This window comes from Acomys russatus, chromosome 13 (assembly GCF_903995435.1).
Source record: "Acomys russatus chromosome 13, mAcoRus1.1, whole genome shotgun sequence".
Classification (NCBI taxonomy): Eukaryota; Metazoa; Chordata; class Mammalia; order Rodentia; family Muridae; genus Acomys; species Acomys russatus.
This window is the reverse complement of record NC_067149.1, coordinates 51222826-51240216: the sequence shown is the minus strand read 5'-3', so window position 1 is coordinate 51240216 and position 17391 is coordinate 51222826. Positions and strand designations below refer to the sequence as shown.

The following is a 17391-nucleotide window of genomic DNA, read 5'->3' as shown; positions in this document are numbered from 1 at the left end:
AAGATTGCATTCACCAGGCCAGCCTAGAATATGTAGCCAGTCCCTTAAGTTTTTAAATAAAAGTTAAAATTCCCTTAAAAGTTGTGAATAAAGAAAAAAAAAAAAAAAAAAAAAAAAACCTCAGGATGATGCAGCCAGGATCTCAACACATAACAATGTCGGGGAGTGTTATATTCATGAGGCCTAAAAGGAAGAGCATCACTCTTAAGTGGGATGGTATCTTTGTGAAGAATATTGATTGACTAATGTGTACATGAGATAGCTTCCAGGTACACAGTGGGTTGGAGAGAGAGAAAAAAGGCTGATCTAGATGGGCAGATAGAAGACACAGTGATAATCCTGGCTTTGCGTGGGTGACCTGGGAACTATAATGGTAGTCCTAGCTGGAGAATATCCTATCCTTCTGTCAGGCTAAGGTAAAACCTGACAGATTTTTCTGAGAATTGCTGTGACTATCCCTGATGAACTGTTGTTAGTATTGCATGGTTTCCAAGTCTTAAACTAACCATTTTTAAAAGAGTGGCAAATGTTTATGCTCTGGGCTAACTGCTGTTTAATAGTTTGGCCAGACTGGTGTGGTGGCTTACATCCGTGATCCTAGCCCAGGAGAGGCTGAGGCAAGAGAATTGCCACTGGTTGAGGTCAGTCAGGGTGAGTGAAACTATATATCCAAATAGGGCAAATTTAGAGGAGACAAATCTCCCACCCCGCCCGCCACTGTGTGTGTGTTTTGAGATAGGGTTGGGCATGCACTCTCCCTAATCTTTGCTTCTGAGTACTGGGATCATGGGCTTGCACAACCACACCTATGGGCAGTTTTAATAGAGAGAAAAGGAACGCGTAGCCGGGCGTGGTGGCGCACGCCTTTAATCCCAGCACTCGGGAGGCAGAGGCAGGCGAATCGCTGTGAGTTCGAGGCCAGCCTGGTCTACAAAGTGAGTCCAGGATGGCCAAGGCTACACAGAGAGACCCTGTCTCGAAAAACAAAAAAAAAAAAAAAAAAAAAAGAAAAGGAACGCGTGAGCCATTGTTGTGAATAAAGCCTGAAGATAGATACTGAGGTACTGTACATAATTATCTCTCAGTCAGTCATACAGGTTCACGTGAGCGAGAGTCAAGTGTCTGTTCTGTTTTCCAGCGTGAGTGTATCTCTATCCACGTAGGGCAGGCAGGTGTCCAGATTGGCAATGCCTGCTGGGAGTTGTACTGCCTTGAACATGGTATTCAGCCTGACGGTCAGATGCCAAGTGACAAAACCATTGGCGGCGGGGACGACTCGTTCAACACATTCTTCAGTGAGACTGGAGCCGGCAAGCACGTGCCCAGAGCAGTGTTTGTGGACCTGGAGCCCACTGTGGTCGGTAGGTGCCTGGGCCCTGGGTGGAGGCTTTCCTGGCAGAGTGGCAGAAGCCCACTGAAACCTCTGCAGAAGAGCCAGGCTGTGCACTGTATGCTGGGACCTAGTTAGTAAGAACCGGAGAGTGTCGTGTGTGGTGTTTGTGTCCCCAAAGGCCAGGAGACATTGGAGACAGACATGCACAGTGGAACGGAAAGGCCCTTGCTTGAAAGACTCACAGTCCACATGGTCTCTCTCTAGATGAAGTGCGCACAGGAACCTACAGGCAGCTCTTCCACCCAGAGCAGCTCATCACTGGGAAGGAAGATGCGGCCAACAACTATGCCAGAGGTCACTATACCATTGGCAAGGAGATTGTTGACCTAGTCCTGGACCGCATCCGGAAACTGGTGAGAGGATCGCAGAGGAGGCTTCCTGTGGTGCTTGCTGGTCCAGAGAGTCAGTGTTAATGGTGGTGGGGTCACTGTCTTGTTGGGTTACCATTGCTGTGGTGAATCACCATGAGCAGAGCATCATGGGGAGGAGAGGGTTTAACTAGCTTCCACATCCACAGCTCTCTTCATCACTGAAGGAAGTCAGGGCAGGAACCTGGAGGCAGGAGCTGATGCGGAAGCCATGGAGGGGCGCTGCTTACTGGCTTGCTTCCTTTAGCTTGCTCAGCCTGCTTCCTTATAGGGCCCTGGACCACCAGCCCAGGGATGGCACAATGGGCTGTGCCCTTCCCCATCAATCACTAATTAAGGAAATGCCTTACAGACTTCCTACAACCTGATCCTAAGGAGGCTTTTGTTGTGTTTTTGTTTTTAAGTAAAGAATCTCTCCTCAGATGACTTTAGCTTTTGTCAGGTTGACATAAAAGAATCAAAAATGGTAATTTTGGAAAATCTCTTAGAATCACTTAGTTTACCAAAATATCTTCTTTCTTTCTTTCTTTCTTTTCTGTTTTTTTTTTTGAGACATGGTTTTTCTGTTTAGCCCTACCTGTCCTGGACTCACTTTGTAAACAAGGCTGGCTTCCAACTCACAGAGATCCCCCTGCCTCTGCCTCCACAGTGCTGGAATTAAAGGCATGCCCCACCATACCCAGTTCTTACCAAAACATCTTACACACATCCTGTGCTGAGACACATCCACGGTCTTCCTTGTATTCCAAGTGCCCCTGTGTGTTGTAGACAGTTTGAACTGGATCAGTTTGCAGAAACAGAAGTCACAAATGCAGGGCGTGGAGGTCATGGTGTAGCTCTGCGGTCACTGGCTTACACCCTCTGGCTTTCCCACAGGCAGATCTGTGCACGGGACTGCAGGGCTTCCTCATCTTCCACAGCTTTGGAGGCGGCACAGGATCTGGGTTCGCGTCTCTGCTCATGGAGCGGCTTTCGGTGGACTATGGCAAGAAGTCCAAGCTGGAGTTTGCCATATACCCCGCCCCCCAGGTGTCCACAGCGGTCGTGGAGCCCTACAACTCCATCCTGACCACACACACGACGCTGGAACATTCTGACTGTGCTTTCATGGTGGACAACGAAGCCATCTATGACATCTGCCGGCGCAACCTGGATATTGAGCGCCCCACGTACACCAACCTCAATCGTCTGATTGGGCAGATCGTGTCATCCATCACAGCCTCCCTGAGGTTTGATGGGGCCCTGAATGTGGACCTGACAGAATTCCAGACCAACCTGGTGCCATACCCTCGCATCCACTTCCCGCTGGCTACCTATGCCCCGGTCATCTCAGCTGAGAAGGCGTACCATGAGCAGCTGTCAGTGGCAGAGATCACCAACGCTTGCTTCGAGCCAGCCAACCAGATGGTCAAGTGTGACCCTCGCCATGGCAAATACATGGCCTGCTGCATGCTGTACAGGGGCGACGTGGTCCCGAAGGATGTCAATGCGGCTATTGCCACCATCAAGACCAAGCGCACCATCCAGTTTGTGGATTGGTGCCCAACGGGATTTAAGGTAGGATGGGTGCTGTGACATTCTAGCTGAGCAAGCGACAGCCTGTGGGAAGAATTTCTCTTTCCATGTCAGGCTCCAAAGAATGTGTGTAGTGAGTAGTTAAGGTGCTGTAAATAATCCTGGGAACCCTTATTTAGAACTGTCAACTACCAACCCTTTTTTCTTGTTTTATCTCGTTCTCATTGTTGTTTTGGGGCGTGGGGGTGGTTGGATGGTTGGGTTTTTCAAAACAGGGTTTCTCTGTATAGCCCTCACTGTTCTGGAAATTACTATGTAACCAGGATGGCCTCAACTCACACACATCCCCCTGCCTCTGCCCTCTTAGTGTTAGGATTAAAGCATGCAGCACCATCTCCAGGCCCCAAACCTTATTTATCATACCATCAATTACCAGACTTTAAGCAGAAGAGTTTTTCTCAGTGAAATACTGAGAAGGCAAGGCCTCCCGTATGAGCGTGTATCTGTGTGAGGTCGGGGAATGCTGTACCTCAGTCCAGTTTCCTCCAGCTGCACCTGTGTCTGTAGTAAAGAGCTGGCCTACAGGGAAGTGTAAATTAGGAGCAGTTCTTACAGAAAGGGTCTGCCAGCAGCCGATGGACCCTGTTAGGATCTTCCCTAGGTTCCTTTTGTTAGTATCAATGTAGTTGGTCTTTGCATATTTAAGATGCAGTATACAGGTGATGTTGGTTGACAGGCCAGCAGGGAGGAGCAAAGGTCACGTGTTCCTTCTTAGGGTAGGAGTGTACTTCTTGATCTGAGGAGGACCCCTTTGTTCTCTGGCCTTACCTGGTCCCAGCTCCAGTCTGGCTGTGTTCCTAGTTGCTGCTAACAACCATGTGTTGATCAGGGTGTAAAAGGTCACCAGCTTAGCATGTTCCCAGGTGTAAAAGGTCACCAGCTTAGCATATTCCCAGGTGTTTCCATCCTTCAGCTCCAACATGTTCTTCCCAGAGGTCACAGCTCTATGGGTATTTTCTACACATGAAGATTTCTGTCAGTTTTCTTTTCACTAAGCACTACACATGAAGATTTCTGTCAGTTTTCTTTTCACTAAGCAAGCAGTCTGCCTTGGGTAGGCTTCTCCTTTTTGGCCTTTATTGTACTGTGAGGTGTGGGTCTGTTCAGTGTGTTGTTCCCAGTTTGGCCTTGGTAATTCAAGTAAATACTTTAACATCTTTTTTCATTTCCTAAAAGATAGTATGAGTTTTTGTACTTTGAGCAGAGTCCACAGTTGCCAACTTGGAGTGAACTATCTTTTCTGAGGTCACTATAAACTTCACTGCCTTTCTCCTTCTCTGGCAGGTGGGCATCAACTACCAGCCCCCCACCGTGGTCCCTGGGGGAGACCTGGCCAAGGTGCAGCGGGCCGTGTGCATGCTCAGCAACACCACTGCCATCGCAGAGGCCTGGGCCCGCCTGGACCACAAGTTTGACCTCATGTACGCCAAGCGGGCCTTTGTGCACTGGTACGTGGGGGAAGGCATGGAGGAAGGGGAGTTCTCAGAGGCCCGCGAGGACCTGGCAGCTCTGGAGAAGGATTATGAGGAGGTGGGCGTGGACTCCGTGGAAGCAGAGGCTGAAGAAGGGGAGGAGTACTGAGTGTGGGGCTCTGCCTGGCAGCCATCTGCTTATGTCTGCCCCACCACTGACACTAAAGCATGTATTTACTTATTAAAATGTCGTATTGAGCTAGTTCCTGCCTGGTGTGCTGAGCTTTCTAACACAACTCCTTTCTAGATACCTGCCTTTTCCAAGTAAGTTTCTCTGAGGAGAGCATACTAGATTTTTCCTAAGAAACAATAAACGTGTCTGTATTTTCAGTTGTAAGTTCTAACTAAGGACTTTAGGATAAACTGCTTTATTTACAAATACTGCTTGATTGGCACAGAAATTCTTTTCTGAGCCAGGCGTGGTGGTGCATGCCTTTAATCCCAGTACTTGGGAGGCAGATTTCTGTGTGTCCAAAGCCAGCCAGTTATACAACGTGAGTCCAGGACAGCCAGGAACAGAGAAACCCTGTCTCAAAAAAACCACACACACACACACACGTATATATGTGTATGTATGTATGTATGTATGACTTTCTGCCATGTATGTATGTATGTATGGCTTTCTGCCCTTTCTTGTGCTCCTGGGGAAGATTCCAGAATGAGTAGTGCCACCTATGGGTCAAAATGAAACTTCTGTTTGTATTTTGGGATATAGTCAGAATTCACCAAGATAGCTAATCTTGATAGCAGGCTTGCTCTGGGATCCCCTGTCTCTGCCTTCTGAGGCTGGAATTATAGTCAAGTCACAGTGCACACAGCTGGTATTGACAGGTGCTGGGATCTAACTCATGACCTCACCCTAGCATGGCAAGCACTTTAACCACTGAACCATCTCCCCCAGCCACAACTGCTATAAGTTTTGAGTGGCATAACATGTTGGCAAACAGGAAAATGGAGTTTTCATGCACTGCTAGTCAAGATGTTAAATAATCTGAGCATGAACTGGCTGTGGTGGTGTGTGGCCATCATCCTTATCTGAAATAATAATAATAAAATAAATAAAACCTTCCAACTGAATCAGAATCATCAGGTACCATGGATGTGGACAGCATCCGTCGGCAGTTGCCAAGGAGACACCAGCAAGCACCATCCAGGGCTTCAGTAGCCCAGAGTCTGGGAAAGAAAGCATGAGAGCCGCCAGATAGGAAGCTGGAAAATACATCCTCCTAAATAAATGTAGAAACCTTAAGGGAAATCTAAACAAAATAACAAGGACCCTATTCAACAACTCAGAAGCTCAGCAGAGCCATTTAGCCCTCTCCAGCTGCTTCCTGAGAAGGAAAGCTGGAGAGATGGCTCAGTAGTCAAAAGTCACTGACTTCTCTTCCAGAGGACCCAGGTTCAAATCCCAGCACCCACATGGCAGCTCACACTATCTGTAACCCCAAGATCTGATGCTCTCACACAGACATGCAGGCAAAACACCAATGCATATAAAATAAAGGTAGATAAAAAATTTTTTAAAATGTCTTCCCCAGAGGCCCTCAAAATAGCACATGATGTTGCCACTGCTCTTGGTGGCCACTGCAACTAGATGTTAAGACCCTATTACTGAAAACAACACATCATGGGTGGTGCGGCCCCTAGAGAGGTAGTTCCAAGTTGTATGAAAAAGCAGGCTGTGCCAGGCGTGGTGGTGCACTTGGGAGGCAGAGACAGGTGGATCTGTGTGAGTTCGAGACCAGCCTGGTCTACAAAGTGATTTCTGGACAGCCAGAGTAACACAGAGAAACCCTGTCTCAAAAAACAACAAACAAAAGCAGACTGAGCAAGCCAGTAAGCACCATTCCTGTATGATCTCTGCTCAGTTCCTGCCTCCAGGTTCTATAAGTCAGAAGTCTAAACTAGGTTGGGCTATGAATGTAGTTTAACAGTACAACACTTGCCTAGCACAGGTGAGACCCTCACTTTAGTCCACAGCATAGCAAAGTAGGACAAGATGGGGCTCCCTCAGCTTGGTCCAATCAGGGTCACTGGGCTGCAATTGGTTCTTCCTGGGCATTCTGAGGCTCACAGCCTTTATCTTTCATCTTCTAAATCACCAGTGTTGGGCTGAGTCCTCATGTGGCCGCCTCTTTTGCTCTTCTATTTCCACTTACAAACCATTGTAATATGCCCAACGTGACTGTGCACATCTTTAATCCCAGCATTCAGGAAGGCAGAAGCAGGCGGTTCTCTGTGAATTCAAGGCCAGCCTGGTCTACAGAGCAAGTTCCAGGACAGCCAGAGCTGCACAGAGAAAACTTATCTCGAAAAACCCAAAAAAAAAAAATATTTCCAATAAGAGACTAGTAGCTAAACCAATAACTAAAATCAAGATGATTAAAACTTGAGCAAAAGACTTAATAAACATTTCTTCAGAGACACAAATATCAATAAGCATATGGACAATTAAGGAGAGGGGAAATTGGGGTATTATTGTTTAATGGGTATGGAGTTTTGAGAAAGAGAGAGAGAAAAAGAGATCGGTCTCACTATTATGTTCAGGATAGTCTAGAACTCCTGGACTCAAGCAATCCTCTCATTCAGCCTCCTGAGGCCCCAGAACCACATGCATGATTGTGTCTAGCTTCAGAGTTCTAAATTTACATGATAAAAGGAATATGGAGGCTGGATGAAGTGACTCGTGCCTTTAATCCCAGTGCTCAGGAGGCAGAGGCAGGCGGATCACTGTGAGTTCGAGGCCAGCCTGGTCTACAAAGGGAGTCCAGGACAGCCAGGGCTACACAGAGAAACCCTGTCTTGAAAAACAAAGTAAACTTTAAAAGAAAAAAAGCCGGGCGTGGTGGCTCATGCCTTTAATCCCAGCACTCAGAAAGCAGAGGCAGGTGGATCGCTGTGAGTTCGAGGCCAGCCTGATCTACAAAGTGAGTCTAGGACAGCCAAGGCTACACAGAGAGACCCTGTCTCAAACAAACAAACAAACAAACAAAAAAGAATATGGCGATGAAAGGTGATGTGTTCATTTTCATGGCTGTGGCGAAATACTTGAGAAGACAACTTCAAGGGAGAAAGACGTTATTTTTGTTTCACAGTCCCAGAGATGTCAACCCACGATTGAGTGGCGCCATTGTTTCTGGGCCTGTGGCAAAGCAGTACTTTATGGTGAAAGGGTGTGGCAGGGTCAAACTACTCACTTCATGGCAGCTAGAAAGTAGAGAGGGACAGAGAGAGGAAAGAAGGGCCTAAGGACAAGATACACCCTTCAAAGCTAGTGAGCTACTGGCTCTAACTTGACCCCACTTCCTGTTTAGCCATGAACTCATCAAAGGACTAAATTCACAGAAGAAGCTACCTGCCCTCCCAGTAGTGCTACGGCTTTGGCCAAAACCTTCAATACATGAGCACTTGGGATACACTTCAGAGCCAGGAGAGCCAGGCAGGCCCTGTCCCTGTTCTGACCCCTGAGGAGGAGTAAGTAGACAAAGGAGGGACAGGCTTCAACCCTAGGGATGGAAGCCCCAGGTGACATGGAAGTTCACAGTATGGTCAAGATGTTATGTTCTCTGTGCACTCAACAACCCTTTTAGCAGCCCTGTCTCTAAAGTTCCTCAGCGCCAGGTAAGTTCCTCAACACCAGGGTCACCTCCATTCCTACAGGGCCAGCTCTCAGTTATCAGCTACCCACCCCCACATCTGTTTTAAGATTATGATTAATGGTGATGCTGTGGGAGCCTGGGAAGGGGGAAGCAGGTTCCTTCAGTGCTAAAGCTGCCACAGTCTGTGATGGGCATGTGGTGGAGGGTAGTTTCCCTTGAGCAACTCTAAATCATAGCATGCTGTGGCTCCTGGCGTGAGTGGACCCTTGAAGAGCTATAGAGAGGGGCTGGGGAAAGGGAGGAGGGTGGAAAAAATGAAGAGGCAGGAAACCGAAGCATGAGATAGAGCAGATCTAACATCCCCCAGGTGTGACCATGAGGCTGTGACATTTCACCAGCAGTGTGGAAACAACTGTGAAGCCCCCAAAAGAGACGCATCCTCAAGATCAGTCAGCGGGGAAAGAAAGCATGGGGCAGTTCAAAGGTCCATGCGTCTTCAGTGCAGAGACTCCAACAGCACGTCAATTCCCAGAGGAGCTAGTCACTAGTCACTGGGCTTGACCCGGGAGCCTGCCTTTAGTCCCACGTGCCCAAGGCTATGAGGGGAGATGGTTCAGGTGCCTGAAGACACTGGTGACCAACTCAGCCAGAAGCCAGAAGGAAGGATAAAAATGGGAGTAGGTGAAGGAGAGGGGTTGGCAAAAGTCCCATGGGCAGGGGGCATAGCTGCGTCACGGACTGGCATTAAGAGGGAAGAAAAGCAGGCTGGAGTGGTAGCTCAGTCAGGAAAGTACAAGGACCAGAGTTTGATCTCCAAATCCCATGTTATCCGGTCTGTTTTGTTTTTAAAGGCTGTGTATGGTGGCGCATATTCATCTCAGTGCTGGAGGAGTGGAAACAGGAGGATCCCTGGGTTTGTTGGTTAGCCAGCCTCCTCTAGTAGGCAACTTCCAGGCCAGTGAGAGATACTGTTTCAAAACAGCAAGGAGGAGGAAGAGGGGGAGGAGGGGGAGAAAGGGGGGAAGGGGAGAAGAAGAAGAACAGGAACAAGAAGAATGAGAAGAACAAGAAGAGATGCATTTGAGGAATAAAATCAAGGCTGTCCTCTGACCTCCACACTGTGCATCCACATACACAATACTACCTGCACACACACCTACACACACACAAGGATTAAAGAAGACTGCAGGTGATCTTACAGCACAGAAAGGAACACAGGAGACAAGGTCTAACTCTTGGCCATTAATTATAAGCAATGCTGGAAGAGCTTCTGTGGCCAGAAACCCAAACCTGGCCAGGGGTGGTGGCACACACCTTTAATCCCAGCACTCAGGAGGCAGAGGCAGATGGATCTCTGTGAGTTCGAGGCCAGCCTGGTCTACAAAGGGAGTCCAGGACAGCCAGGGCTATACAGAGAAACCTTGTCTCAAAAAGAAAGAAGGAAAGAAAGAAAACCAAACCTGAGTTATGCAAGGCTGTTTGTCATGACTCCTCCCCTCTGTACATGCAATAGCTTGCTGCATGTGTGCTGCATCTGAGGCTGAGGGCATAGCTCAGATGGTAGTGTTTTCCCAGGATGCAAAAAGTCTTGGGTTCAATCCTCAGCATCACATAAACCTGGCATGGCAACACCAGCAACAGTGGCACAGTGGCACACCCCTGTAACACCAGCAACAGTGGCACAGTGGCACACCCCTTTAGCAACACTAGCAGCACTCAGGAGATGAAGGCAGAAAGGTCAGAAGTTCAAAGTCATCCCCAGCTACAAAGCAAGTTTGAGGCTTCCTTGGGGATATATAAGACCATCTCCCAATACCGTTGTCAGTTGCATTACCCCACCTCCAATAGAGTGCCCTGTGGTGCTAGTTTTATGAAGAATCTGAAAATGTCATGATCCTAAAACTAATCTGACCCTAAGAGCTTCAGAAGTAATCTGGCTCCTTTCCTTCTTCAAACTGGTCATCTCTGAAAAGAATGAGAGAGGAGACATGTCAGGGACAGATGAGGGCATCTGGTGTCCAGCCTGTGAACAGGACAGGCAGTACCCTGTCCCAGGAAAAGCAGCATGTGTAGACAGGTTAGACACTGGCTTCATTAGTGAGAGCGGTGTCTGAGGAGGGCACGTGTCTGTGAAGAGCAGCAGTGCTGGGTTTGCTCCTTCATAGTCTCTCCAGAGTGCGGAAAAGAGAAGGGGGTGGAGGCTGCTGTGAGAGAGAGAGAAAACCAAAACAGCCACAACTGCCATCGGAGGTTGGTTTACCACCCAAGTGGAGGCTGCTGCACAGAGGAGCCTCCAGTGACTCCACACCAATATCTGGGGCTCAGAAAAGATCTCCCAGGACAGGAGCCATGACATGGCCACCTCCTTACTGGCTCTGCATGCTGGGGACCTTGATAGGGCTCTCAGCTACTGCAGCCCCCAATATCTGCCCAGATAGACACTACCGGACTCAGGGAGGACTGTGCTGCCAGATGTGTGAGCCAGGTAAGAGTGGGCTTCAGTAGGGGTTGGGGAATGCTGTTTAAGGTGAAAGGGGGTGCATGGGGTAAGGCTGAGCTCAAGCGAAGTGTGGCAGCTGCAGAGCCTGGAGTTTGATTCTGGACCCTGATTCTGCTCACAGGAACATTCTTAGTGAAGGACTGTAGCCAAGACGGAACAGCCACTCAGTGCGATCAGTGTACCCCAGGCATCTCCTTCTCCCCAAACTACCACCACCGGCCACACTGTGAGAACTGCAGGCATTGTAACTCTGGTAAGGGGGTAAGGGGTACAAAAGGTGACACCGAGAGAGGCTGGGGCTGCAAGGCTGGCTGTAGAGAAGCCAAAAGAGTTGGAGCCAGAGAGCGTCAGCTGCTTCAAGGCTCATGGGAAGCGGGGGCCAGTGCTTAAATGCAGTGTGCCTTGGGCAGGGCATGTGGGGGGATGCTATCTAGTATTTCGTGGGAGGGATGCAGAATTGGAAGGGTGGTAAGGAGGACTCTGTAGATAAGATTGGGAGGACAAAGGGAGTGATGGGGCCTGGTGCAATGGCACATGTCCATAAGCACAACTAAAAGGTGGGCTGAGGCAGGAGGATTGCTTGATCACAGAAGTCAAGACCTTGTCTCAAAAAAAAAAAGGTGGGGGGGCAACAAGATGGCTTAGTAGGTAAAGATACTTGCCACCTCCAAGCCCCAGCAATGTGAGTTCATTCCTGGCCACATGGTAGAAGGAAAGAATCAGCATGCAAGTTGTCCCCTGAGGTCCTATGTGTGCGTGAGGACACACAACGAAACGTCTTTATCTTTATCAGATTTTAGAAGGGGGTATGGCAAGTCCAGAAACCCAGGCTTCAGAAAAGCGACTCCCAGCCAGTGAAGGGCCCGTGTTCCCAGTGTACATCTGTAGGTCAGCTGTTCAGAATTTGGGAGATAATCAGAGGCCAGGGCATAGCAACTTTTTGCACAAAAGCCTTTTGGGGGAAAAAGCAAATAGATCTGTCCTTTCTCTTAATTTATCAATTTCTACTTTTGCAAACGAAGAGGTAGGATATCTGCAGCTCTGTTTTCAAACTCTGCTGTCATTTCCCCACCTCTGCTAGGGACTCAGGATGCCTGTGCTATCAGACACTAGAATAGCACACTTTGAAGAGGCCCCTTTGAAATAACAGTTGCTGGCAAGACACTTGTGTATGTGTGTGTGTAACATTTCAATTGCTGTTACCAAAAAAATCTGTGAGAAGTCAAAATTGATTTGGTATTTTTGTCTGTTTGTTTTTTATTTTTGTTTGTTGGTTTTTCGAGACAGGATTTCTCTGTGTAGCTTTGGCTCTCCTGAGCTTACTTTGTAGACCAGACTGGCCTCAAGCTCACAGAGATCCACCTGCCTCTGTCTGCGGAGTGCTGGGATTAAAGGTGCGCACCACCACGCCCAGCTAGAAATTAATTTCACTAATAGAGAATGTGTTCTGGAAAGTTGAGGCAACTGGCTGGTGAATTCTAACAAGTTAACACAACCACCTGATGCTTACACTGAGGCAAATGCCTGACAACAAAAGCCTTGTCTGGGGGCTTTCAGATGATTCCTGCGGAAGTACCGCACTGTGCCTAAACCAAATTGAGCTATTTTTCCAAGTGTTAAAAGCGTCATATACAGCCAGGCATTAGTAGCGCACGCCTTTAATCCCAGCACTTGGGAGGCAGAGACAGGCTGATCACTGTGAGTTCAAGGCCAGCCTGGTCTACAAAGTGAGTCCAGGACAGCCAAGGCTACATAGAGAAACCCTATATGGGGGGGGGGGAGCTTCATATAAGTAAGGCTGGGCATGGTAGCCCATGCCTTTAATCTTAACAATTGGAAGGCAGAGGCAGGTAGGTCTATGAGTTCAAGGCCAGGCTTGGTCTACACAGAGAAACCCTGTCTCAAAAAACATACAATATATATATTTTCCCATATATCCAACAAGACACTTTTAGGAAGACAATTATAACTTAACTGTGTGGTTTGATTAAGTTGTCTTTGGGGGGGGTTGTTGCTTTTTTGAGACAAGGTTTCTCTGTGTAGTCTTGACTATCCTGGACTCACTTTGTAGACCAGGCTGACCTTGAACTCACAGCAATCCGCCTGCCTCTGCCTCCCGAGTGCTGGGATTACAGGCATGCACCACTGTGTCTAGCTAATAAGTTGTCTTTTAATATTATAGTCTTTTTTTAAAAAAAACAAACAGCCAGGTGTAGTGGCGCACACCTGTAATCCCAGCACTCAGGAGGCAGAGGCAGGTGAATCACTGTAAATTTGAGGCCAGCCTGGTCCACAAAGCAAGTCCAGGACAGCCAAGGCTACAAAGAGAGACATTGTCTTTAAAAAAAAAAAAAAAAATGGAGCCAGGCATGGTAGTACACTTCTTTAATCCCAGCACTCCAAGGCAGAGGCAGGCAGATCGCTGTGAGAATCTCTGAGTTCAAGGCCAGCCTGGTCTACAGAGCACGTTCCAGGATAGCCAGGGCTACATAGAGAAGCCTCATCTCAAACAGTAACAACAACAAAAGTTCCCCCACTGTGAACCCATCAAAGAGATCCATCTCGCATCTCAGTGGACTGGGCGCCATCCTCAGCACAGCATGGCGAGGCACTGGTCAAGGGCTCACGTTGGTGGCACAAACGCTGAAACTCAAAAGATACAAGAAAGATTAACACACAGATTCATGAAACATTCCACGCTTTTTATACACCAAGGAGAATAAAGTCATAATAAAAGAAACACTGGTTGTAGTTGGTTTATTTCTTTGTTTTGAGGCAAGATTTTTCTATGCAGCCCTGCCTGGGCTACATAGACCAAACTAGCCTCTTCCTAGAGATTCATCTGTCTCCTAAATTCTGGGATTAAAGGCATGTGCCAGCACACACCCAGCAAAGCAACATAAACACTTAGGATAAGACTGGCAGCAGCCTCCACATGGCTGGGTATTTCTTAACCAAAGCTTCCTGCCTCACTCTGTGGCCTTATCAAAAGGCCGTGTGCTAACACCCAGTCTGCCCTCAGCCCCTTCACTAAGCGCCAGGCTGGCTCCTTCACTTTTGCCTTCAGAGTCAGCCTAAGCAAAAGAAAACTGTTACAGTTGATGCAGGTCTTTGCCAGCCACTCGTTCTGCAGCCCTCTTCTACCTGTAGGGCTCCTAGAGCTACCTGAGTTCCCGGGAGTGTGTCCCACATCCAGACATTGTTGCCTTTCACAGAGTCACGCTCCCCTTCAACCCCAACAACCTGTAAGCACAGCACAGCACAGCACACTGCCCGCTGGTATAACTGATGGGCTGCTCCCAGCATTGGCCCCTACTCTGGGTTAAACTGTCTATCTTAAGTGCAAATGATGCCTACACTCAAGTTAGTCTCTGGCAACATTAAAAACATACCATGCGTCATAGACACACTATTCTTAACGGCTAAAAACTGGAGATTCCTCAAATGTTCTCTGGCCGCTGATCAGATGGATACGTAAATGGAATATTATACAGTCATGAGAAAGAATGACCTGCAATTACAGCCAAGAAAATAGCTAAAATTCACAAAGTAATTAAAAGAAAATGTAAATTAAGCAAAAAGTTAGGTTCGTTAAGTAAAAGAAGCCAGACAAAACTGAGGTCCCACTAAATGATTCCACTCACATAGCACAGATAGGGGCATAGCTATTTTATGGCAGCAGAAGTCAAGGCAATGACCATGTTGTGAAAGCTTAGTTACTGAAAGAGGACAGTGTTGGTTATGGACTGTTTCCTTTTTTAAGATTTATTTATTTATTATAATTTATATGTACTGTTTCTTACTATGCGGCTGTACTTTTTGTTAAAGTTTTGAGACAGAAGATCACTATGTAGCCTAGGTTATCCTGGAACTCACACACAGCTGGACCCAGACTCATAGAGATCCTTCTGGCTCTCCCTCCCAAGTGCTGGGATGAAAAGTATGTGCCACCATACCTGGCAGCTTTTTTTTTTTTTTTAACTTTTAAAGTATATTTATTTGTTTGTTTGTTTGTGTGTGGGAGTACATGCCTGCCATAGTGCACTGGTGGAAGTCAGAGGACAGCTTGTATGAGTCAGGTCTCTTCTTTCAACATATGTGTCCCAAGGATTGCACTCAGGTTTTCAGGTTTGGCATCAGGGACCTTTACTACTGAGCCATCACTCCGCCCCTTATACTGAATCTTAAGCTTTGTTCTTTTTTTTTTTTTTTTTTTTTTTTTTTTTTTTTTTTTTGGTTCTTTGGGGGAGGGGTTTCGAGACAGGGTTTCTCTGTGTAGCCTTGGCTGTCCTGGATTCACTATGTATACCTCGAACTCACAGAGTGAGGGCTGGGATTAAAGGCATGCACCACCACGCCTCGCTAAGCTTTGTCCTTATGATGTGCACATTTCTACAGAAGTATATAATATGCCAGTAAAAAAAAAAAAAAAACACAGAAAAAACCTTTCAAGTAGCAGTGAGTAGGAAAGAAAATTAAACAATCTTTTACTTTCAGTTTCTGAGCCTGTGAATTTCCTGTCCCCCATTCTTCTTCAAAAACAATAGCAAGGTAGCAGGTGGCGGGGGGGGGGGGGGGGGGGGGGGACACAGGTAAGGTGATGGCAGTGGGAAAACATCTACATCCTCTGAGTGGGTCTCAGGTGAGGATCAGGGCCAAGTAGACACCTAAAGACCTAAAGACCTCTAAAGATCTGCTGTGCCCTGTTTCTCCTGACTCTCTCCTCTCTCCCAAGGTCATCGCATTCGCAATTGCACGGTCACTTCCAATACCGAGTGCACCTGCTCCAAGGGCTGGCAGTGCAGGGACCAGGAGTGTACAGACTGTAATCATCCTCTAAGCCCTACACAGACTAGACAGCCATCTGAGGCCCTGAGCCCAGCTCCGAACCCCATCAACTCACCCAATGCCACAGGTAAGTAGCAGGCTGCTCCTCAATCCAGTCTCGGTGTGGGGGGGCGGGGGTGGGAAGGCAGCCAGCCTACCCAGCACTGTCCACTTGGCACTCACTCCAAGCTAGGTTCTGGGTCAGCTTGCTTTCCCTCTCACTCCTGCGGCATCACAGGCTTTCAGCCCGGTGCATTCTGGGGAGGTTTCCTGCTGTGATGCATTCTGTCTGTCCCTTCCAGAGAAGCTAGAGGCCAGGACTGCAGCTGACTTCAGGCAGCTTCCTCACTCAACTGTGTATACCCACTGGCCACAATGTGAGTTTTCTCCCTCTCCCTCACCCCCACCCCAAGGAGAAATCACAGAGGAAAGAGGACAGCCCCTAAGCAAGGGAAACTCCTAAGCATGGGGTGAGGGATATGTTTATAGAGCTGGGGAGAAACTTCAGCAGATAAAGGGGCACGCATGATACGCAGTATCCACAGAAAAAGAGGCTGGGTATGGTAGCACGCATCTGTAACCCTAACATTCAGAGCCAGCTTAGCTGACATACCCAGGTCAGAGAGGACCCCTGTCTCACAGGATAACTGGGACTCTGCATCACACACATGCACTCACTATGCACAGAAAGAGAAAGACAGAGTTAGGGGTTGGCGGGGGGGGGGGGGGGGGGGGGGGAGTTGTTGAGCAGAAGCGAGCTAGAGATTAGGAGAGAGGGAACTAGTCCAACGGGGGAAGGGTAATAACAGGCAGGAAAAGGACAGGCTGGACTGAGAGTCCAGGGTTCAACCCTCCTCCAAAGCCTCTCGGTGCCCTTGCCTGTTGCAGCGCAAAGACCCCTGTGCGGCTCAGGCTGCGTCCACATTTTTGTGACCTTCTCCAGCGTGTTCCTTGTCTTCGTTCTGGGTGGAATCTTATTCTTCCATCAAAGGAGAAATCATGGACCAAGTAAGAGACAGCCCCCCTCCTGCCCCCAGCTCACCATCTCAGCTCTGCTACCCACCTAAGTCCCCCCCATCCCAACCTCACCCACCTACTCTCTCTTTACACGTCCTTCCCACAGCCGCCCCACCACCACCACCCCCTGACCCGGCTATCCTCTTCTCACCTTCACCTCACTTCTCCCCACTGCTGACCAAAACTTGGCTGATTCTTTTCACAGACGGCCAGGCAGAACCCGAAGAGCTCTGTCCTTACAGCTGCCCCAGGGAGGAGGAGGGCAGCGCCGTCCCCATCCAGGAACACTACCGGAAGCCTGAACCTGCTTCCTACCCTTGAGCCTGGTGCTGGGTGGGGCCCTTTCCACTGAAGCACCATAGAGTCCAGGGGAGATCTGGGTGGTGGCCTGCTCCCCTAACATTGTGATGAGGGGGCCCTTCCCTGAGTACACTCCACAAGCTGCCCTTCTGAGACTGACCACGACAAGAACGGAATCCCCAGTGTGTGGCCCAGCAAGATTGGGGAGGCTCAGACTCTCGACTTAAAACACACTTCCTCTAAATGAAGCCCTACAACTGGCAAAATTACACGCTGAGGGTGAAAATGGCCCACCAAGGACTGGAGAGATGGCTCAGCAGTGAGGAGCACAAGTTGTTCT

General features: G+C 48.4%; 2 protein-coding genes across 3 annotated transcripts; both read left to right on the top strand.

Annotated features, from left to right (window-relative positions):
- The first annotated feature begins 1194 nt into the window (after positions 1–1194).
- LOC127197472 (tubulin alpha-3 chain) lies at positions 1195–5138 on the top strand. Its single transcript, XM_051155398.1, has 4 exons — positions 1195–1361; positions 1598–1746; positions 2638–3318; positions 4621–5138. The coding sequence occupies exons 1-4, from the start codon at positions 1241–1243 to the stop codon at positions 4915–4917; spliced, it is 1248 nt and encodes a 415-aa protein (XP_051011355.1). The 5' UTR covers positions 1195–1240; the 3' UTR covers positions 4918–5138.
- A 5494-nt stretch (positions 5139–10632) lies between these two features.
- Positions 10633–17267, top strand: Cd27 (CD27 molecule). 2 transcript variants are annotated; one of them, XM_051155393.1, is made up of 6 exons: positions 10633–10892; positions 11029–11160; positions 15643–15822; positions 16037–16111; positions 16623–16742; positions 16957–17267. In XM_051155393.1, exons 1-6 carry the CDS (start codon positions 10757–10759, stop codon positions 17070–17072), a joined length of 759 nt encoding a protein of 252 aa, XP_051011350.1. In that variant the 5' UTR covers positions 10633–10756; the 3' UTR covers positions 17073–17267. The 2 variants fall into 2 exon arrangements, with proteins under 2 accessions (XP_051011350.1, XP_051011349.1); XM_051155392.1 differs by lacking the exon at positions 16037–16111.
- Positions 17268–17391: the final 124 nt, after the last annotated feature.